Source organism: Trichomycterus rosablanca, chromosome 1 (genome assembly GCF_030014385.1).
Source record: "Trichomycterus rosablanca isolate fTriRos1 chromosome 1, fTriRos1.hap1, whole genome shotgun sequence".
Classification (NCBI taxonomy): Eukaryota; Metazoa; Chordata; class Actinopteri; order Siluriformes; family Trichomycteridae; genus Trichomycterus; species Trichomycterus rosablanca.
The window spans coordinates 33,737,415-33,760,407 of NC_085988.1; the positions used below are offsets into that span (position 1 = coordinate 33,737,415).

Here is a 22,993-nt window from a genome sequence, read left to right on the forward strand (position 1 = left end):
AAGTTTTCCTTTTGCTGTCACCTGTGTTTCAGCAACATTTATCCGAAGCTATTAATTATTTTAATTTCCAAACAAAAAACCCACAGAAAGGTACACATTAATAAACGAAATGTATTAAATTTTAGTATCATCTTTATCCTGATCAGAGTTGCAGTGACTCAGAGTTTATCCTAGAAGCTTACTGACTGGCAAAAAAATACTTCTAGAGAAGGTGGCAGTCTATTTTTGGGCAACACACATTTATTAATTCAGACCTATAGGGGCAATTTATAAAAGTCAATTATCCTGCTGTAATGTTATGGAAGATGGCAAGAACCAGGAGTATCTAGAGCAAACACATATTTATTTATTTATTATTTTATTTATTAGGATTTTAACATCATGTTTTACACACTTTGGTTACCTTCATGACAGAAATGGTATATGGTAGTTATTCATTACACAAGATTCATTAGTTCACAAGTTTAATGTCAAACACAGTCATGGGCAATTTTTCACGCAGACATGGGGCGAACATGCAAACTCCATACAAAAAGGACCCGGAACGCCCCACCTGGGGATCAAACTTAGGACCTTCTTGCTGTGAAGCGACAGTGCTACCCACTAAGCCACCGTGCCGCCACCAACAATACCTGCTACATGACTTTGCTTCCACAACAATTAAACATTTGAATCATTAATTAATCATATTCTTAATCCTATCACATTACATGCAACATTTCTGAATCCTCTATTTTTCTTTATGTTTTCCTTTATTTAGCCTTTATTTATTCATTTATCTTTAGTAACTGCTTCATCCTAATCAGGCTTGTGTTGGGTTTGGTGCCACAAGCAAACACTTGGACCCTCGACAGAATGGCAGGGAGGCTTCACACACCTTGCTCATTTACTTTACTTTACTTAGCAATGCACTCTTTGAATGTTTTGAGAATTGCAAAGAGACTCGAGTATCTAAAAGAAAGTCACACAGGAATATGGGGACAAACTCTTCACAGACAGTGACCAGAGGTGTGGTTCTTATAATCCCAGGAAAACTGGTTGTTGCCTTTCACCCATATTACCTGTGCCACTGTGGAGCCTCTGCAACAATCAATTTTAAAACCTATTAAATAATTTAAAATGTATTAATAATCATGCAAACATTTTTGAAGCTGTGTATTACTTTAAGGTACTTAATAATGTCAGCTCATGTCAGCTACTGCCTGCAGTTATTGTACTATAGCTTATACACCACACAGGCTAATATAGATGAATATAATAATAATAATAATAATAATAATAATAATAATAACAACAACAATTTCATCGTCATCATCAACAAACAACATTCATATGCAAAAACAAACCCTAAAGTACCCAAAGGAAACCCAAGGGCACATGTGGGAAATGCCAGACTACACTGACACAATTCTGAGGACAGAACATCAGTACTCTCAAGCAACTTTTACAGACCTTCAAGTCAAAAACAAATAAAAAAAACTTAAACTTCACTGGCAAAGCCAAACATCTTCATTTCCATTTACCTCTTCCTCCTCTTTCCTTACAACATCTGTATAACAAATCAGAATAAAAAAACTTAAAACACAATATATACGTAGAGTTGGCCTTCAGACGTTTTGTCAGAAGTTTGATATGGAAAACTATGTCCTTCAGTGTGTGTAATTATGTAAATTGCATGCTTTGTTCTATCATCTTAAATCATTCAGTGTGACATATGTAAAAACAAAGGCACTCAGAAAGGAGGCAATTACTTAATTAGGAATCAGAGTATATAGAACTGGGAGCTTACTTGATGAGACTGGTAATAAAGACATGAGACAGAGAGAAAAACAGAAAGAGTGGGACCAACTTAAAGCCAAAGTTCTTTTGTTTCCACTTTGTGGATGAGCTGCATGCTGGACAGTGTGACTGATTGATCCACCCCTAGATGGACAGTAAAGATTAAGAGGATAACAAACAGGCATTTGCTTACACAGCGCTTGCTACTAATCCCCTTGTCTTCTTTTAGGGTGCCCGAACAGGACAGGGGCTCACACAAAATTCAGCATCACTTGAGATTAGCATCACGTCAGATTAGCAGGTGACAGAGCTCAGTGAATTTTCTTTAGCAGTGGGCAACAGGTTCTAGAGCAAAGATTCTAAGACAACGATTGAACTGGTCCTTCAACAAGACTAGAGAAATGGCAAAGTGTATCAAGAAGAATCAGGAGTAAAGACCAGGAGAAAAAAGGAAACAATCCAGCAAGGAAACAGAGCCTCAGGAGTCCACAGAGAGGACCATCAGAGAGGACACACTTGGCGAGCAAGTTTGTTGTGAGACCGGAGTTTTTTGCTATCACTGATTTAACGTAATGGAGGATTCCATGTTAAAGATCTCCATGGTGCCATCCATGTCCCCCACAGACTCCTCCAGAAGCAACTCTACAGAGGAGAGTCTGGGAGGTGAGTTTAAAGAATATCAGTATGCTTCTTTACCAAAAATGACCAAGCAACAAGTGTCTTTAGCAAATCTAGATTTGTGCTTTTTTTTTTTTTTAGAGATTAAATATTAAGTGTTGCAAAAGTGTAAATAAATGGTGCTGTATATCACTAAGAGCTTAAAGGAGCTTTGCATGTTATTTCAGTCTTTCATTTTCTCACACCTTCTAAAAACAAAAGGTGGATTGGCAACTCAAAATTGCCCCTAGCTGTTACTGAGTAAATAGGTGAGTGAGGAATGCCCTGTAATAGACTGGCACTGTGTTTAGGCAATATTCCTGCCTTGCACTTAATTTTTCTGAGTGGCATTGGACCCATCACAACCCTCATCAGAATCATGAATTAATAAAAAGAAATAAGTGTCAGATCTGTTTATTTAGAGAAATGATCCAATCCACCAACATGCTTTATGTCATAAATGAGGTTATGTTGACAGAGACAATATTATATAAGATGGTACACTGTGCTTTTTAAATACCTAGAAAATGAATTCATTTACTGACTAGTTTTCATGAACTGTTTTATTCTAGTTGGGGTAACAGTGAGCCTGTCGTCAACTGGAAACACTGCATGCATGACAGGAATACAGCATGGAAAGGGCATCAATCTAATGCAAATCAGTCAGGAGGGAAACAAATGCACTGATCATTTGAGTTACAAAAATATAGAAAAATCTGTTTATTCAAGAACATATCAAGTGAAAGAGTGTTTCGTAAATTCAAATATTTATGAGTTAATTATTATTAATTATTCTAGCTCACTGCCACTGTAGATCCAAGATTCAAATCCCCAGTGGTGGTATTGGCTGTTAGTCTTCTACATGCAGATATAACTGGCCATATCTGTGGGGGAGGCCCCATGATAGATTGGTGTCCTGTCTGGGCTTTGTTACTGCATTGCACCAAGGGATTCTTGGCAAACCGGACCGCAAAAACTGAAAATGAAATGAAATGAAATGAAATGATTATTATTTCCCACCAAATAATGAGGATGTTTTGTGTTTAGGTAAAAGTCCAGCTCCTGGTAAATGCCTGAGTCAAGGCCTGCTGTGTAAGGTGTGTGCAGACACCAGCAGTGGCAAACACTATGGCATCTATGCCTGCAATGGCTGCAGTGGCTTCTTCAAGCGGAGCGTGAGACGCAGATTAATCTACAGGTTACAAAAATGCAATATTTACACATTTCTGCATTAGATAGATCTGATTAGCTTTAATACTTTTCTTTTATACTACATATTAAGTGAACACTATGGTAATCTTGCAGATGCCAAGCTGGTACAGGCATGTGTCCGGTAGATAAAGCCCATCGGAACCAGTGCCAGGCATGTCGCCTGAAGAAATGTCTTCAAGCTGGCATGAACAAAGATGGTGAGTCTAAAAACTACTAATAAATCTACTACAGTTCACCTTGTGTGACTGGCTCTTCTTTTCCATCGCTTCCTAATTAATTCCTACTTCCTTCATTCTTAGCTGTTCAGAATGAGCGACAGCCACGAAGCACAGCTCAGGTCAGGCTGGACTGTCTGGACAATGACTCGGAGAGGGAGCATCTGGCCACCACAAGAGAACCCACATCTTTCTCGTCAACCTGCTCTGTGATAAACAGGCCTCCTCTTGCCTCCACCATTACCTCTAGCATTAGCTCCACAGGCCTGACTCAGCGTAGCATCAGCCCCAAGAACAGCCATCGCTTTATGGCCAGCCTGATGACTGCAGAGACCTGTGCCAAGCTGGAGCCTGAGGATGGTAGGTACACAAAATGTAGAAACAGTGCGTATAGGATTAAACTAACCACATCATGATGGGCAAAGGTTTCTCAAACACGTCACAACAAAGCTGGTATATTCTATATAAACAAGATAATTAAAGGTGCATGGGGTAGAAAAGTTAATTCTCCAACATAAAAATAATAAAGTGTGTTAAAAACAGATTGGGCCTAAATACCTACTAAAAGCACACAATGTCAGGACAGTCTTTGAATTTTAATTATTTTTGCAGCTGTTAAGAATATGTCTAGAATAAGCAATATAGACTTATACACACAGTAGCTTGGATAACATTGTGATGTAGAAAGTGCTGTGAACTTTGTGGCATGTCTTTTAAATCCATGTTAGTAACTGTCATTGACTAAAGCTAATAAATTGACCGTGTCTATGTAAAAAGAGCTAGTTTGACTACCCCAGTTGAAAACATATATGAAATATTAATTTCTTGCCAAGGTCAGGTATTACTCTGGTTCTAGCAGTTTATAATTCATAAGGAATTGTCGTGGTATTTCTTTGATTATATTGAATTATTCAAATTGTCTTTTAGCATAAGGTGACAGTTTTTTTTTTATTTCTCATGATCTTGGCAAAAATGATTAAAAGGAAATTAGGAGTTTTTAACAGATGTGGCAATCATTTGGTTACAGAAAAATAACATTTGCACACACCATTAATGTCCCAAGACTATTAAGACATGTCCATTACAAGTGTATCTAAAATGTTGATTTCTACTTCATATAACGTAAACAGAGATTTGGTTTTTGAAATGCCAGGGCTTTCCTTTTGTGTAAGCAATACTTCAATAAATCACCACCTGATTCACAATGACTAAAATAAATCTGTTCTACATTTTTGTCTCTACAGTGGATGAGAATATTGACGTGACAAGTAATGAGCCTGAGACGAGTTCTCCAGAGAGCAACACAACTCTCTATCATTATTCCGGCCCTGAGAGCATATATGAGACCTCCGCCCGCCTGCTCTTCATGTCTGTCAAATGGGCAAAGAACCTGCCAGTGTTTTCCCACCTGCCCTTTAGGGACCAGGTACATTACATATCATAATTATTCTGTTGCTGTAGATGGCTGGATAGCTAACAATTAAACAGTTTTGATAATGATAGAATCAAGCTTGATGATGCAGCAGTACTGTAAATTACACATGCTCACCACCAGTGAGACCCAGGTTTGAGTCTTAGGAGTGCTATCTAGCTGGTTAGATGTTCTACAGAAACAGTTGGCTGTGTCCAGGTTTTAAACCTACTTTGGACTGGATATTATTGCTGGACCTGGCCATCCTGCAGTCTTCCATGTTTATTTCTATGTAGTACAATTGTGTTTTGTGGACTTTAATAATAAAGTTCTAGATATATATCAAAAATAAAGTTGTAATTTTAAACTAAAGTAATAATTAAGGCCCTACCTCAGTCATGGTCGTGAAAATCGTGTCGCGGACCTTTTCCTGTGTAATATGCAATTTTTAGTGCAGCAATTTGTTTTATGCCAAATTTGCCTCAGGTTGAATATACATTTGGACTAAATAAGACAGGTGATCTGAAAAAAAGTATGTGTCTCAGTGGCTGTCACATGTTCTTTATAAGCTGTAAGCTGCCTGTCACTAATGTCTGTCTAACATTCAGGCATTCTAAACATTCTAAACACATTCTATGCATGTGTATTTGAGGCATGTGTTATGATGGAACACTAAGAGGAGAGAAACTACATGTCTTTGTTAGTTCTTGTTTTAATTTTTTCAAAACTTCAAAATGTAAAAACTGACATTTCCTTTATTTAAATACCCACCACCACACCATTTCTCTGTGTTTGTCTAGGTTATACTGCTAGAGGAGGCATGGAGCGAGCTGTTTCTTCTCTGTGCTATCCAGTGGTCTTTGCCACTTGAAAGCTGCCCCCTGCTGTCTCTGCCTGACTTGTCTCCTTCATCCCAGGGTAAGAGCAGCGCCTCTGCCTCTGATCTGCGGCTCCTCCAAGAGCTGTTTACTCGCTTCAAAGCTCTACAGGTGGATCCCACAGAGTTTGCTTGCCTCAAAGCAATCGTTATGTTTAAGCCTGGTGAGTTTTACCTCCTGTTGAGGACAAATAAATAAATACATGCTTTTTAGTTTTTGTGAATTATTAATGGAGACATTATAATACAGATAATGTCTATCTTTTTAAAACAGATGCAAATGGCCTTAAAGATCCAGAGCAGGTTGAGAATCTGCAAGACCAGTCTCAAGTAATGCTTGCTCAGCATATACACACACTCTACAACAGCCAGGCAGCAAGGTAAGCATGAGTGTACACTAAACATGAGTTCTCACAAGTAATCACAATGATTAAGTATGACAGTTTGTAGACACACCTTTTTTATGAGACCTGATTTACTGGGGTAAATCATTGTGGTTAAAAGTCAATAAGACAGCCATAAAGTTTTATCTTTTGTTCTTGATAGTGAGCAGAACTACAGGACATGTGATGCAAATTAACTAAATACAATACATCAATGCAATACATGAAATCATGAGAATGTCAGAAAAAGAAGGCAAGTGCAGTTATGCAGTTTTGGCAAATGGTGGTGTAAAACTGAATAAAACTTATATAATTTATGCATGAATCATTTTAAGTGTTAGTTCTTTATTTGTCATACATGGTAGGGTAATGGCTGATTGGCTGTGCCCCGGTAAAACAAGTTGTATAGAAATGCCCCTGGCTTACAATACACCATCACCTGCCATTTAGAGACATTATGCTACTACAAAGAGTAGCCTAGCTTACACTACAATAAATGGATAGACCAAAACATTAGGACCACCCCCAGATAATGTACAACAATGCTTTTTCATTACACTTTGCATGTCAGGGTGAGGGAGATATTAAATGTTAGGCTGATGGTAGTTAAGTTACAATATAATATAAGTATTAGGACTCAAGTGAATTTGATAAGTGCAAATATTTTCTGGTCAATATCATTATGACCAGATGACTACATTGAAGTATCTCTTGAACAGCAAAGGATGCTCATAAGCAGTAGTTGTCAGTACCCACCAACATTGGTCTGATGAGGGACAGACCACGAACCACGTCAGGTTGTTGGGTGGGCCATTACTCAATGATGCCAGAAAACATAAGGCTATGAAGATAATTGTATTCATGGTGATAGGATGAATGTGAGAAGTGAACACATGATAACTCTTGTCTGGATGGAAGCAGTGCCAATGGGAAGGCAGGCATCAGAAGAAGGCATCCTGTTCTTTCCAAGTTAATACGCACAGCTGGGCACTTGAGCATCGTGGAAAAGATAGCACCAGGATGTATTGTAGGATTAATTGTAGGATGATATACATTTCAACATACACAAGTTGAAGGACTACTGTCCTGATACCAAATACCACAGTTCTACACACACACACACACACACACACACACACACACAAACACTCACACACACATTAAGTTACTTTTCTGCATTAATTTGTGTTATTACAAATTACTTTGTGCTCTTCAGGTTTGGGAGGCTGTTGCTGCTTCTTCCATCTCTACACTTTGTGAGCTCAGAGAGGATTGAACTGCTGTTTTTCCATAAAACCATTGGAAACACGCCCATGGAGAAACTACTGTGTGACATGTTCAAGAACTGAAAGCACTGTTGGTCTGAGTAAAGGACTCACTTTAGCATCAAATCACTCAGCTTGTACATACTTTTCCTTGTAGTGCTGAGATGTTGGCAATGCAATTGCATACTGAATGAGAAATGTATTTATTTTTATTTATTCATGTGCCCTGCTGGAAAAACAGTTTATGCACATGATTAACATACTTGATGTACCAGCTAGACCAACATAGCATAGTCATACCGGTAGCCCAAGCAAACCAGTACCAGTAGAGAATAAATTAGCCTAAAACAGCTTGAGCTTACAAGGAATACTTCAAGTTTTTCAGCAGGAATACGTCTTTATTATTATATTAGAGTTTGTATTTTTACCACATATTGTGCACCATTGTTGTATGAATAAGGTAGAGCACATAATATACTATAACTGATTCATGTAAATTGCACATTTGCCTTGAAAGCTTTTCTTAACCCCTGTATTCTGTTGACATTTCCTTTATTGCCTTGTTGTTTGGAGTCCCAGATACCCCAGTGTTGTGTGGGTAAAATAAAATTACTTTGAGCTCAAAATTAACCAAACTGATTAAGATTTTGAAGATTTTGTGAAAGGGTTATGTGTGTGTGTGTGTGTGTGTGTGTGTGTGTGTGTGTGTGTATTAATCTGATTGAAAAAGGTATATACAAGATATTTTGTGAGCTGTTAGGCTCCTAGAGGCTCTAGGGTCTCAGAGACCCCATGAGGGTTAATGTAAAACATTTTGAAAAAATCTTTTAACACAGTAACCCTTAATGTTCTTTTTCCTTAACATTTTAAGACATTACATAAATCCTACATTCACAGACATGCTTCAAACAACTGCAGAAATTAAAAAAATATGCCGCTCAGGTGGCACAGCGGTAAAAACACACGCTAGAACACCAGAGCTGGTATCTCAAATACATCCAGCTGGGCTTAGCGGTCACATGAACAACTATTGGCCTGTTGTTCAGCTAGGGGTGGGATATTAAACCGGATAGGGACTCTCTTATGACTGATGCAACTATGACATCTGCTGGCTGATTGATGGCGCCTGCACAGAGACGAGGAGAGAGTGCACTGATCAGGGTGTGTCTCCGTGCACAGTGCAGAAAAAATTCATAAACTATATATATATATAAATATATATATTTATATATTTATATATATATATATATATATATATATATATATATATATATATATATATATATATATATATATATACAGTATATATATATATACACACTGATCAGCCATAACATTAAAACCACCTCCTTGTTTCTACACTCACTGTATATATATATAAATATATATATTTATATATTTATATATATATATATATATATATATATATATATATATATATATACAGTATATATATATATATATATACACACTGATCAGCCATAACATTAAAACCACCTCCTTGTTTCTACACTCACTGTCCATTTTATCAGCTCCACTTACCATATAGAATCACTTTGAAGTTCTACAATTACTGACTGTAGTCCATCTATTTCTCTACATAACTTTTTAGCCTGCTTTCACCCTGTTCTTCAATGGTCAGGACCCCCACAGGACCACTACAGAGCAGGTGTTATTTAGGTGGTGGATCATTCTCAGCACTGCAGTGACAATGACATGGTGGTGGTGTGTTAGTGTGTGTTGTGCTGGTATGAGTGGATCAGACACAGCAGCGCTGCTGGAGTTTTTAAATACCGTGTTCACACACTGTCCACTCTATTAGACACTCCTACTTAGTTGGTCCTCCTTGTAGATGTAAAGTCAGAGATGAAAACACTAGGCACAATCTAGAAACTTACACTGGAAAAGGCACCATTCCACTGCAGGGTGCCACAAACACATTTAGTTGTTTGCACACTGGTGCAATTAAAATAGCCAATCCACCAACTGCATGTTTTGGGAGATGTGCAAAAAAGTACTGACATATTTGTTCAAGCTTTTATTATGGATTTTGACATTTTATTATTTTGATGCAATTTACATTTTCTCCTTTCCCAACTTTTTGTGACAAGTTCTTAGGGTAATGTTTATGAGATATAACAATTAAAGCAAAGTAAGGGTGGTCATTAAATTCCCAATGATTTAATCATGTTGTAACCTAACTTTGGATCATACTTTCTGTGTGGCGTTTGCATGTTCTCCCCCTGTCTGTGTGGGTTTCCTTCGGGGCTCCGGTTTCCTCCCACAGTGCGAAGTCATGCAGTCAGGTTAATCGGAGATACCAATGTCCTCTTAATATGAGTGTATGAATGTATTGATTGATTGATTGATTGATTGAGTACTTTATTAATCCCCGAAGGGAAATTATGGTGTCGCAGCAGCAATAACAATTATAAACAAGTAAGATATAAAATCTAAAAATATACATATATGAATAAAATAAAATAAAATAAAATAAAAATAAAAATATAATAACATAAAAAATAATAATATAATATAAAAACATCTAACAGGACAAGAACAAAAGAAACTAAAAGGGAGGGGGGCTGAAGGTGCAGTTACAGACGTTGTGCAATTTGAAATTTTTAAATAAAAACTAAAAACAGTACCCTGTGCAAATTGTAGTTTAATTGTCTTTTGTGGGTGTTATAGGTTCTGAGTCCTTCTCTTGCACCAGTGAGAGTTAATATAGGTTGCCACCGCTGTGGGCAGAAATGACTTCCTATAGCGCTCTTTGTTGCAGCGAAGTTGGCGGAACCTTCCACTGAAGGCACTTTGCTGTTTAATCAGCAGGTCGTGTAACGGGTGTGTGGTATTGTCCATTACGTTGAGCAGCTTGTGCAAAATTCTCTGCTCAATAACCAGCTCTAGGGGCTCCAGAGCAAAACCCAGCACAGAACCAGCCTTCCTGATAAGCTTGTTAAGCTTTTTGGAGTCTTTGGCTCTAATGCTGCTTCCCCAGCAGATGGCTGCATAGAAAATTGCACTTTCGACTACAGACTGGTAAAAAATGTGTAGCATCTTGCTGCATACATTGAAGGACCTGAGCCTCCTTAAGAAATAAAGTCTGCTCTGGCCTTTTTTGTAGACAGCCTCAGTGTTGCACTTCCAGTCCAGTCTGTTGTCAAGATGGACACCAAGGTATTTGTAACTTTCCACCACCTCCACATCATCCCCCAGGATACAGAGGGGTTTCAAAGCAGCCCTGGTCTTCCTGAAGTCTAGGACCATCTCTTTTGTCTTGGTCACATTTAAAAGAAGGTGGTTGTTCCTTGACCACGAGACAAAGCGGTCAACCAGATCCCTGTACTCACTCTCATCTCCACCCCTGATACACCCCACCACTGCTGAGTCATCTGAGAACTTTTGTAGATGACAGGACTCAGAGTTGTACTGGAAATCTGAGGTATACAGGGTAAAGAGAAAAGGTGAGAGAACAGTCCCCTGCGGTGCTCCTATGTTGCTAACCACCTGATCAGAAACACCTCCTTTCAGTCGCACAAACTGCGGTCTGTCTGTCAGGTAGTCAGTAATCCAAGAGGAAGTGAAGGTGTCCACTTGCATTAATTGAAGCTTCTCTTTAAGCATCAAAGGCTGGATGGTGTTAAAAGCACTGGAGAAATCAAAGAATATAATCCTCACAGAGCTGCCAGCTAGATCCAAATGCGAGTGTGCTCGTTGTAGCAAGTAGATGATGGCGTCTTCAACACCAACCTCATGGCGGTAGGCGAACTGCAGTGGGTCCAGGGAGGTGGTCACCTGGGGTCTGAGATGGGCCAGAACAAGTCTCTCCATTGCCTTCATAATGTGTGATGTTAAGGCAATCGGTCTGTAGTCGTTGAGGGCAGAAGGAGAAGACTTCTTTGGTACTGGAACGAGGCACGATGTCTTCCACAGCACTGGAACTTTCATGAGACGCAGGCTCAGATTAAAGATGTGCTGCAGAACCCCACATAGCTGGTCCGCGCATGTTCTCAGGACTCTGGGGCTTATGCCATCTGGACCAGTATGTGTCCAGTATGTGTGTTTGCCCTGTGGTGGACTGGCGACCTGTCCAGGGTGTTTCCTGCCTTTCGCCCAGTGAATCGGACTCACCGCGACCCCGACGGATAAAGCGGTGGTAAAACGGACAATGAATAAATGAATAATTAAATGATTTTTGCCTTGTTTGCGAACAATAGGTGGCAGTATAAACATTAGTAACATGTCAGCAGACTACATCTCCTTGCACATCTCCCCCAGACCAAAGGGGGTACTGTTAATAATAGTCATAGTGGATGAATCTCAAATTGTACCTTCCATCTTTTGTAGGTCCACTATTTAGGGTATGAAATAACAGTTTCCACACGCTATCTAGTGCACTACGTAGTTACTGCGGAGCCATATGAGACAAGATTTAAGGTTAAAAACACGGAAGTTGCGATTAAGTAGCGGTAACGATGTGAGGAAAGTAGCTTTGCTTGTTATTTTTTACTGTTTTTAGCAACACACAAAATAATATATTAGTGTAAAATGTTCGGCAGGTCTTCAGGTTTTGACTATGAGAGTCTACCACAGAGAGACCACGGTAACAGTCCGGGACTGTTCACGTCTCCATTCGGACAGTCTCAGTTTAATAGCGGACACTCCTTCGATTATGTTCCTAAAATCAAAAACAACGACTTTACTGATAAAACACAAGGATTCATATCATGGCTGTGCAACCTGATTGTAACATCTTTGGTTTTTCTCTGCACGCTCATTACGTTCCCCATATCTGCATGGTTTGTTTTAAAAGTAAGTCATTCGTATATATTATACACTGCACACAGTATAAATTCTCTGAAGTCTGTTGATTGTGTTGGTCAGACCTCGTTCTTAATCTAAGGTCACAGTGTTTGTGCGATTTTTTGCAGTCATGTCGGTGTGACCCAACAGCTGAACAACAGTCTAAAATAAATGTTACTTAATTCCAAACACACAGTTTAAAAATAAACGTAGTTTTGTATTGTTTGTACTTGTGCGGAACAAGGTTGCTTCAGGGCAGATGTTATCATAACGGTAATCCGTGCACCATGGTTGGAACTTACTTTTCTGTCTAGAAAGAAAAAACTTGGTACAGGTCACAAGCTACAGAAATGAACTAAAACATACATTAATCATATACATTAAACATGTTAATTACATGTCCACAGTGGATCCCAAAAGCCTGAGACCACTAGTAAACATGCTTGTATTTGGCATTTTAATTGTATTCAATACAGTGTTTTTAATTTCATAACATATAATCAGTATAATAATTTGAGTAAAAAGTTGAAACATATACATTTGAGCATTTCTTAGTTTTTGGTATTATTAAAAAGCAAGTAAGTGTGTTTGTAATACTGACCATGTTAATTCCATGTGCAAAATGCACATGCTTAGACTACAGTGGTACCTTGAAACTCAACGTCAATTGTTTCTGGGACTGGTGTTAAGTTTAAAAGGCGCTAAGTTGCAAGGTATTTTTCCCATAAGGATGTATGGGAAACCTGTTAATGTGTTCCATGGTCCTGTGGAACTGAATATGTTTTAGGCTTATGTCAAATAATGGGGTTGTTTTTAACACTTATACACTGAAAATAACACAAATATAATATAAAAACACTGAAATAAAATGCTCATTCTTACAATTTCTCAGAACCCCGAGCTGTAACACAAGTTTAAAAGTAAAACAGTGAGGAAAATCCAGCTAAACACAGATACAAGTAGACACCTTTAGAGTGAATCTGGCGGGAATTCCACACAAATGCAGTTTCGTCTCATACACGCACTTTGATGATGTTTTACCGCACTGGTCAAACAAAGCGCTAAACAAAGCGACTGTTCATTGTTAATTTGAAATTAAATAAATCAATAAATTTTTAAAAAACAAACTGAACTTGTTGAGTTTAAGGGAAACGTTAAGTTACAAGGTGCCACTGTACTTTTACCAGGTAGATTTGACCTACTCAACTCATCAGAAGCTTGTTTAGGTTAATAAACTGCAACCACACCAAATACTAAGAAATTATCATGCTGGTTATGTACTGTGTATTAAAACAGTTTTGAAAAGCAAAATAGAAGCATTTTTACCAATGCTTTCAACCAGTGTGGCCACACTGTATTTCTGTTTGTACTATTTTATTAATAATTACTCTTAGCATTTTAATTGTAAAACAATAGACTTTTAAAATGCTAATTAATATATAAATCTGTAACATTCTGATGAGTTGTTGAAAATTTTTTGTGTGTCAGAAACCACATTTTAATGTAAATAAAACTGCAGCCCCCACAGTGAGTCACTGTAAAACTGGCAAGATAGAAATTGAGTCATTACAGCAGCAGTAAAATAGGACCCTATAAACATCACAACCTACCTTAAAATGTGTCTTTAAATGTGTCTAGTAAGATTTATAAAAAGTTATAGACAAGAATGGACAGAGTATAAAAAACCTAAATTCTTGGTATCAGGGGTGCAAGAAAATATTCAATAGATTCGATGTAGGGCAGCAGTAGATAATTTTTGCAGCTCCTGCCATGCAGAAGCACATTGTAGTCTTATATCAATGGATAAAAATTACCACACTGTAAGCCCGGATAAGTTCAATCTACTTAAAAAATTTGAGGAAACCGGTTGCCCTAAAAAAGTTAAGTAATGTATAATGAAAACTTGAGTTAGCATAACTTAAAACATTAAGTTATTACACCTGAAAGGCAAGTTGATTAAACTTTCTTTTTTTTGTTATACCAACTGCTTTTCCCAATAATTCTACTTAATATCTTGAGCTCAATGGAAAAAACTATTGATTTCTTCTTAGTTTTCATGTTAATTACATTTTAAATATGAATTACAAATGTTTATAGAGAAACAGACACAATTATAAAATTATTTTTCTTTATTTCACTTCATAAGTATTTACTTAAAATACAACATGTCAAAAAAACATCTTTAAAACTGTACAAACTGTATATAAAGTTCTGATGAAACACAAACAGCTCCTCACAGTAACCATGAACCTGTAAAACAACAAAAAGAAACAACAGAAGTATTAAAATCAACATTAACAGCATTAATATAAGGAATTAAATAAAGCAAGCCAGCACACTTTTTGCTTCGTATGAAGGCTAGCATGCTAACATGCTAGCATGTAGCCTAAATACGGCAAATAAAGCAGCGCTGTTTGATTATTTATTTAGTGTCAACATTAAGATCATTTATTTTAAACAAAATTGTTAAGTAAAGTTCAACACTTACCAAAATTAGACGGAAGATGAAAAAGCCCCATCAGACTGGTGTACATGCTACTCAAAAATAACATAATGAGGAAGAAAATGTTTGTCCACTTAGTTTAACAAAGGTTCCACTTTACAAAAGACATTTCAGGAAGACAAGTTTACTTGTGCAAAAAGCCTTAAATGAAAAGTAAAAAGTAATTTGCAACAACAGGTTTCAAAAGTTAAAACAAATGGCTGCCTGATTCACCAACAGCAAGCTGAAAAAAGGCGACTTACATGTAAATGGGGGCGTTTTTCTGTTTTATTACCTTAACTTAACTTTTTTAAGTTAATCTGATAGAAAAGTAATTTTTTTTGTTTAGTAAACTTAAATATTTTAGCACATTTAAATGTGTACTCAAATTAGTACAATGTACTCCGCATTTTATAGTAGAGCAAAAAAACTTAAATAATTGATGTATGTTGTACTAAAAATGTTTGATTAAATATAAAGTCCGGGCTAACAGTGCACATGTCGCTCCTTGGCAAAGCGTATCTGTTTTAGTCTGTTGCTAAACAATCTTCTGGCTTAGCCATGGTAAAATGGAGGTGTTATGAGCTGTTGTCTGTTAATTAATAGTTTATTAGGAGTCTTGTTCTTCCACAGCCTCCAGGGAATTGAGCTTCACTCCTATGACAGAGCTGTGTTTCTTAATTCGGTTATAAGCTTTGTTTGCTGCACTTGCTTTAAAGACTTTACTTCAAAATACAACATTAAATGCATGGATTCAACACATTTAAATGTATTATGGAATAATTAAGTGTTTGGCTAGTAGCAATTAACTAAAATATGAATCAAGCTATAGTCTATTCGAATTAATTTTACATTAAAAAGAGTTTGGCATGATTTTAAGGCAGCATTTAATGTCATGTAATGTAAGTATATTTAAACATATTTAAAACTGTGTTCTAATGAATAGTAAACTTGGATAACTCTGTCAAGCTATATGTACCTGATAAATTGGCTATTGGGTTATTTTTTATTGATATTTTTGGGTATTGTTTGCCTTAATATCTTGTGTATGTGTGTTTGTTTTTAGACAGTGCCGAACTACGAGAGAATTGTCGTATTTCGACTGGGTCGTATCCGCCCTCCCAAGGGTCCAGGAGTTGTTCTTGTGCTTCCATTTATTGATCAATGGCAAAAAGTGGACCTAAGAACCAGGGCGTTTAACATCCCACCATGCAGGGTATTATTCAGCCTCTTCAAACCATGTAACATAAAAATACATAATTTGTGGATTCTTTCCACTGATATAAGTCTGGGTTAGTCTTTCTTGTTCTAATTGTGTTAATTTGTGTGGCAGGTGACCACTAAGGATGGTGGACTGGTTTCTGTCGGCGCAGACATTCAGTTTCGAATCTGGAATCCGGTGATGTCTGTGGTGGCAGTGCAGGATCTAAATGCTTCCACACGCCTTACTGCACAGAATGCTATGACCCAGAGCTTGGGCAAACGGACTGTGAGAGAGATACAGACAGAGAGAGTTAAACTTGGTGAGCACCTTGGGGTAAGAGTAAAAGTAATTATCGTAAACAAATTTTAAACAGAAGGCAAAAATCTGAATCAGAAACTCACATACTGTATTAATATTTTTATTGAGGTGTGTCAAAATACTACAAATAACATGCAATATAAAGAAGAACCTGTGATTGTTTTCTGATTATTCTCTTCATAATGCGCCAAACATTAATATGAGACACATCTGGGGCTTGTTAAGCATAAGCACAACAGAATGAGGCCTTTGTGTTTCCAAAGCCACACTGTTGTTTCATATGCAAAATGAGGCCTGACATTGTCTTTCATTGTCTTTTGGTCTATTTGAGATGAGTTTCAGTCCAGAGAACTTGGCAGCGTTTTTGCATAGATATACCTGTGTCTGTGTATAATAGAGTTTTAGGTGGCATGTCATGAGGCAGTGGCGGAATGCATTTAGTAATAATGGTTTTCTGAAGTACTTCTGATCCTATGTGGCTGTATTTTTATAAGCAGCATGTTGTGTTATCGTGCATTGCAGTCTGAGGGCTTAAAGGTCATGCATGTGGATTCCCTAAATGGAATGTGTTAAAAAAAAAAAGTCCCAAAGTTTTTTGAGTGTTGCAAACATCTAATACAAAATATTGTCATATTTGGGTGAAAGACGAATAGGGTGTTCCAAGTACCAAAAAAATAAAATGGTTAAATTGTATAATTTTTTTATTTAATATTGTGCACAAATGTGTCACCTATGTAAATATGTATTTTTTTTCTCAGCATTTTGCTTATTTGATAATTTTAGTGTTGTTGACACACAACAAGGGCACAAAAATGTCATTCAGTGCAACGACTAATTTATGACAAAATACACACACAAGGAACAATCTTAGCCATTTCAAATGTATAAGTTTAGTATATCTCTTACAAAAGATTTAAAACCTCAGAAGAAACTGTACTTACTCTGTTTTGAATTTTCTGTGCATTGTTTGTACTCTAATGCGTCTTGGGATTGATTAAAGTAGCAGTAGTAGAATGAAAATATGCCACACCAGTGGCAAGTATGTGTTATAATATTACTACGTACATCATGAAAAAAGTAAGGCAATGAAAAACATAGCTAATGAAGCCATCATAACAACTTGTAAGGCACCAGAACAGTGTGGAAGTGTGGAATTTGTGTCATAACACGTGAAAAAGTTGCTGCAGTAAATCTAAATTCATTCAGCAGTAAAAACCATTTGAAGTTGCATTTTATTTCATGAACTGAACAAATGTTTTCCAGTCTTTTGTTGTTAACCTTGAGGTTCTTGCTGTACATGGCTTTGGTTCTGCGATTATGATTTTGACATCAGACTTAAGGTAGTAAATTTCATCAGGTGGATTTGGCCACACAAAGGAATTTCTGTTTCAATTTTGTAGCATGCAGCTAACTTGCACCTCAACTCCTACAGACAGCAGTACCTGCCCAACGAATGAGACCTCAGAGACCACTTCATCAAAAACATAATTATTAATATTCATTGTAATTACTGCTCTTATTAAGGAAGACTAGAATGGAAAAAAGTGGTTTTAATATTTACAAATAATTTTAAAACATTATAAAGTCAGTATAACAATGTCATTGTCAATTTAGTGCAACAGCGAAATTCTGTTGCACTGAATGACTGTTGTTGTACTGAATGACAGAAATTTTACTTAAGCACATTTTACAGTTATCCCAGTGGTTAGCAAAAGCTAACATTGACCTTAGCTCAAAGACATTTCTACACATATTCACATTTAAATGTTAATAACCTTGTTTGTTTACAAGATTAACCGTAATATTACGTTTTCTGTGTTGTACTGAATGACACTCAGTTTTGTTCTTTAATGTACTGTCAGTAAAAAGACATTTTTATCAAATAATGTTAAAATGCATTGACCTTGTGTGTGTGCTGAAGGGTCCCCAGGAGTCCTCTTTTTTTGTTATAATTGGTCACATGACTGCAGTAGCTTGATTGCATATTAAAATAAGGCTTTTTATTAACGTTGTAAATTTTAAGTTTTACTTAAGATTAATTAGTTTTTTCTTAATGTTTTATTACTTAAAGAGGTAGGGGGACCGTTGCACTGAATGGCATTTTGGGGGTTTCAAGGGTTGTTTTTTCAAAAATCATACATTTTCCGTAAAAATTACTTTAGGTTTCAGTAAAGATGTACAAATGGAGTAGATTGAAGGTATATCCACTTATATTAATATAATTGTATATTATTTATCAAGTGGGGACACTAAAAAGTTACGTCTCGTCTTTGACCCATTTACAAACTACAATCAGTTTGGTCAGCCAAAAGTACTTTCATCAGTTAAAAAAAGTTCAAAAGAATAAACAAATCACAGATTATTGTTTTACTGCATTAAATAAAATGTTCTAAATTAAAATGGGGTGTATGTATTAAATAAAATCTAACGTGGGTAAGTACTTGTTTTCTTTTGCTCCCTTATTACACATTTACCACTTTAATGGATCACCTACATTATAAACACTTTTATTGCCCATGTATGTGTTAAATCTACCATATTGATGTACTTTGTGGAATCTACATTTAGCTTTAACTTATTTGTGGTCCCCTGAGCAAAAGAAAGTGTAAAAGCACAGAAACCTGATTTTTGAGGTTGAAAAAGACACAGAACCCTGGCATGTTTGTATGTAAGTTTTTATCATTGAAATCTGCATTAATGTTCATCTTCTTAACTTTGGACATCTCAGTGTATCTGATTCACAGTGAGTGTGGTGTTGAGACCCTAATATTGATTAAATGAATACTAACATGCATATCGTTACAGCTGTTATTTATATGCACAGATATTTTAATGCTGCATAATGAAACTGGTTATACTTTGACACTTTGTTTTGGAGATGGACATAAATGAGCTGACCAAGTCATGGGGGTTGGAGGTAGACCGAGTAGAACTGACCTTGGAAAGTGTACTTCGAAGTGCAGATGAGCCTCACTCAGGGTCGTTCATTATGCCTCCTTCTGTTCCTGGCCTTGAAAGCCTCACAGGGCCCATACAACAGCTCGCCATGCACTTTCTGCAAAATGCAGCAGCCTCCCAATCTGCCAAAGGTGATCTTCCTCGTTCACTTACTTGTTGTTGCAATGTCAGCCATTTTTACTTATTTACTCACAATGTCATTTTTGTCACTGCTTCAGTAGTAAGGTACATTTCTTTTGTGTAGATACAGTAAACTACACTGACGAGGTGAGTCCAGAGGCTGCAGTGACTGAAAGCAGAAGGGGGTTAGAGGAGCTCCTGGAAGCAGTGAGGGGGGTGCTGTCTGAAAGTTTGGTTCAACAAATAGGAGCATGTTTCCAGTTTCACATCAGCACCAGTACTGACCAGACCAAAAGCTACTATGTGGATCTGACTCAGAGTGAGTTAAATGCACAGAATTTTGTCATACGTCATATCAATCTGTGAAATAAATAAATATACTACCCACAGAAACATCTGACATTGATCACAATGCTTACAGAACAAAAAAAAGGAGATCAGTACTACGAAGTCAATATTGTAATAACAGCGTACAGAAATACTGACAAAAACTAAACCTAAAAAAATATATTTTGATATTTAAGTAGTAAAGGTTTAATGAATATTAAATCTAGTGATTTGCATAAACATCAAATAAGCTTCAGTTCATTCTTTGTGTCTAATTTTTGGCCTTACTGAAATTCTGTTAGTTGTTGTAGCCCTATGTTGCTTAGAAAGTCTTGCAAAGTGTTATCAGATCTCTTGTATAGCTGATACAAGCTTTTTGGTCAACGAATCTATTATAATTCACATTATTGTAGCTTTGTTTGTGATTGTGACTTAGTAATTTTGAGATCATGCTTCTGTTTTAGATGATATTTCTATGATTTTGTCCATCTCTAATATAGTTTGTGGCTTTAATTAATTTGACATATACTTATTATTTATTGCACTTTGTTCATTGATTGCCACAATATTCCTCCCATTGCCTCTTTTTCTCCAGACAGTGGAGCATGCAGTGCAGGTGAGGCCAGGCAACCGGATGTGACTCTGAATATGAGCGAGCAGGATCTAATGGCCATGTTTGAAGGCACTTTGCGGCCATTTGCTGCTTACAGCACTGGCAGACTGAGGGTGCAGGGGGACCTGAACACTGCCATGAAACTCGAAACACTCATTAGACTCCTCAAGCCTCTCTGAGAACTGAACTTATTTTATTAAAAATAGTGTGATAAAGTGGCATCTGCATTATTAATGGACAAAATGGACAAAGTCAAGTGGGGCTTTAATAATCACAACTTTGTTAACATGTAACCATAAATAATGCTGCTTGCTGTGTGTGTATTTATTTTAAGCAAATTTAGCTTTGTTATTACAGAGTGACTATGGATCAGTGCTTGGAACAGAGGTTTTTACATGTGAAGGTTATAAAGTACAATGTACAAAACTTCTGTGTATATAAAATAAAATTGAAATAAAATTTTATTTAGCCTAATCATGTTTTTAATAGGGTGGCACGGTGGCTCGGTGGGTAGCACAGTCACCTCACAGCAAGAAGGTCCTGCGTTTGATTCCCAGGTGGAGTGGTCTGGTTCTTTTCTGTGTGAAGTTTTCTCCCACAGTCCAAAGACATACAGTCAGGCCAGTTGAAGATACTAAATTGCCCTAAGTATGAGTGTGAGTTTGTTTGCCCTACAATCCAGGGTGTTTCTTACATTTGGCCCAGTAAATGGGACCAACTGTGACCCTGACTAGGATAAAGAGGTGGTAAAACAGACAATAAATAAATGATTGACTTTAGTATTAAATGAAATACTTATAAAAATATTTTAGCCATTATTTTCAAATACTTATCACTGATCTACAAAGTAACCATAAAATTGTAATATTTTTAAATCAGTCATACTGTAATTCACAGTTAACAGACTGCTGCTTTAGCCTTTAATGATGTTTTGGCATCTCATCTGTTTTATCCAGCACTGTTCATGAAGCTTGTGTGTGTTTTGATGCGGAACTGGCTGACCCTTAGTTCTGTGGCCTTCTCTGCCTACATGCAGATGTTTACAGAAAAAGCTTTCACAAGGCCACACTGCTGACATTCATCTGTGCTATCATCAAAGCTAAATGTTCATAGAAAGCAGAGTATCTGATGTATGATGGAATGTTTGATGGGAGAGAGAAAGCAGGTGATTTTTTATCCAAGATCTCTGATGCTTATTTTAAGACTTTTTAGGTTTCATATTATTTTTGAATTTACATTCAAATATGTATTTTTTTTTTTTTTTTTATCATTTCATCAACCACTTTGTCCTTGTCTGGGTTGTGGTGGTCCCGGTTTTACTGGGAAACCGGGGGACAGTGGTAGCCTAGTGGATAGAGCTTTGGGCTATCAATTAAGAGGTTAAGAGTTCGAATCCCAGCTCTGTCATGCAGCCACTGTTGAGCAAGTCCCTTAACCCTGTCCCTGTCACTCTGACAACAACTTCCGATTCTGTTGTATTGTACACCTGTATATGTATACATGACAAGCAAAGCTTTTCTTTTAACCACTGGGTGCAGGGTAAGAATACCCTCAACAGGCCGCCAATACATTGCACTCTCTTGACTGGCTTCCATATTCAGTTCAAAACAATGATGCTAAAAATGGACCAGCCCTAAGCTACCTTAGAGAACTTACAAAACCTCATTCTGTACCATTCTAACAATAAGTCTTGCTTGTCTTGATCCTTTATTCAAAACTCAAGGAAGACACGCATCAAGGCTATTTTCTAATATGCATGATAATGGCAAATAATAAAGTTTTATTTTTTATAAAGGCTTATTGGGCTGCACCATGGCACAGTAGATAATGTGTTAGTAAGATGGGGTTATTCCTTAATTCTAGTCATTATCAGTGTTGAGGTTGGCATGTTCTTCCTGTGTCCATATGTTTTTTTTTGCCTGCGTATTTAAAAAGGCAAGCGGTTAAGGTACTGGACTAGTAAATAAAAGGTTGCTGGTTTAACCCCTACCACTGCCAGGTTGCCACTGTTGGGCTCTTGAGCAAGACCCTTAACCCTCAATTGCTTAGACAATATACTGTCTCAGTACAAAGTTCCTTTGGATAAAAGCATCTGCTAAATGCTGAAAATGTAAAAAGTGTAGCGGGATCTGGCTACTCTAATCTGTCCCTGAGTGAGTGTGTGATGAAATTAGGTGTATTTAAGTGTGATTATGACATTTACATTTTGGCTAAGACCCTGGACCCATGGCAACAATTATTAGGTTAGTCCTAGTAGTAAAAAACTCAAACAGATACAGCAGATCAGTAAAGTCCTTTTAAGGTTGTAGTTTACTGCAATGGTTAAAATCTCAATCAGCTCCAAATCTTTTTTTTTGCTATGGCTT

General features: G+C 37.0%; 2 protein-coding genes and 1 long non-coding RNA gene across 3 annotated transcripts; 2 read left to right on the forward strand and 1 right to left on the reverse strand.

Annotated features, from left to right (window-relative positions):
- The first annotated feature begins 2,293 nt into the window (after nt 1-2,293).
- On the forward strand, nt 2,294-8,414 carry nr2e3 (nuclear receptor subfamily 2, group E, member 3). The gene is made up of 9 exons (XM_063002029.1): nt 2,294-2,442; nt 3,484-3,634; nt 3,742-3,845; nt 3,948-4,059; nt 4,120-4,223; nt 5,108-5,289; nt 6,075-6,315; nt 6,426-6,531; nt 7,751-8,414. The coding sequence occupies exons 1-9, from the start codon at nt 2,352-2,354 to the stop codon at nt 7,881-7,883; spliced, it is 1,224 nt and encodes a 407-aa protein (XP_062858099.1). The 5' UTR covers nt 2,294-2,351; the 3' UTR covers nt 7,884-8,414.
- On the reverse strand, nt 3,012-4,184 carry LOC134320577 (uncharacterized). Its single transcript, XR_010013711.1, has 3 exons — nt 4,108-4,184; nt 3,240-3,412; nt 3,012-3,085 (listed from the first exon to the last, which is right to left on the reverse strand). It is a non-coding gene; the product is annotated as an uncharacterized LOC134320577 (long non-coding RNA).
- Nucleotides 8,415-12,313: 3,899 nt separating the features above from the next.
- On the forward strand, nt 12,314-21,091 carry stoml1 (stomatin (EPB72)-like 1). The gene is made up of 6 exons (XM_062991688.1): nt 12,314-12,614; nt 16,154-16,303; nt 16,421-16,624; nt 19,488-19,698; nt 19,812-20,006; nt 20,610-21,091. Exons 1-6 carry the CDS (start codon nt 12,351-12,353, stop codon nt 20,804-20,806), a joined length of 1,221 nt encoding a protein of 406 aa, XP_062847758.1. The 5' UTR covers nt 12,314-12,350; the 3' UTR covers nt 20,807-21,091.
- The last annotated feature ends 1,902 nt before the right edge of the window (nt 21,092-22,993 follow it).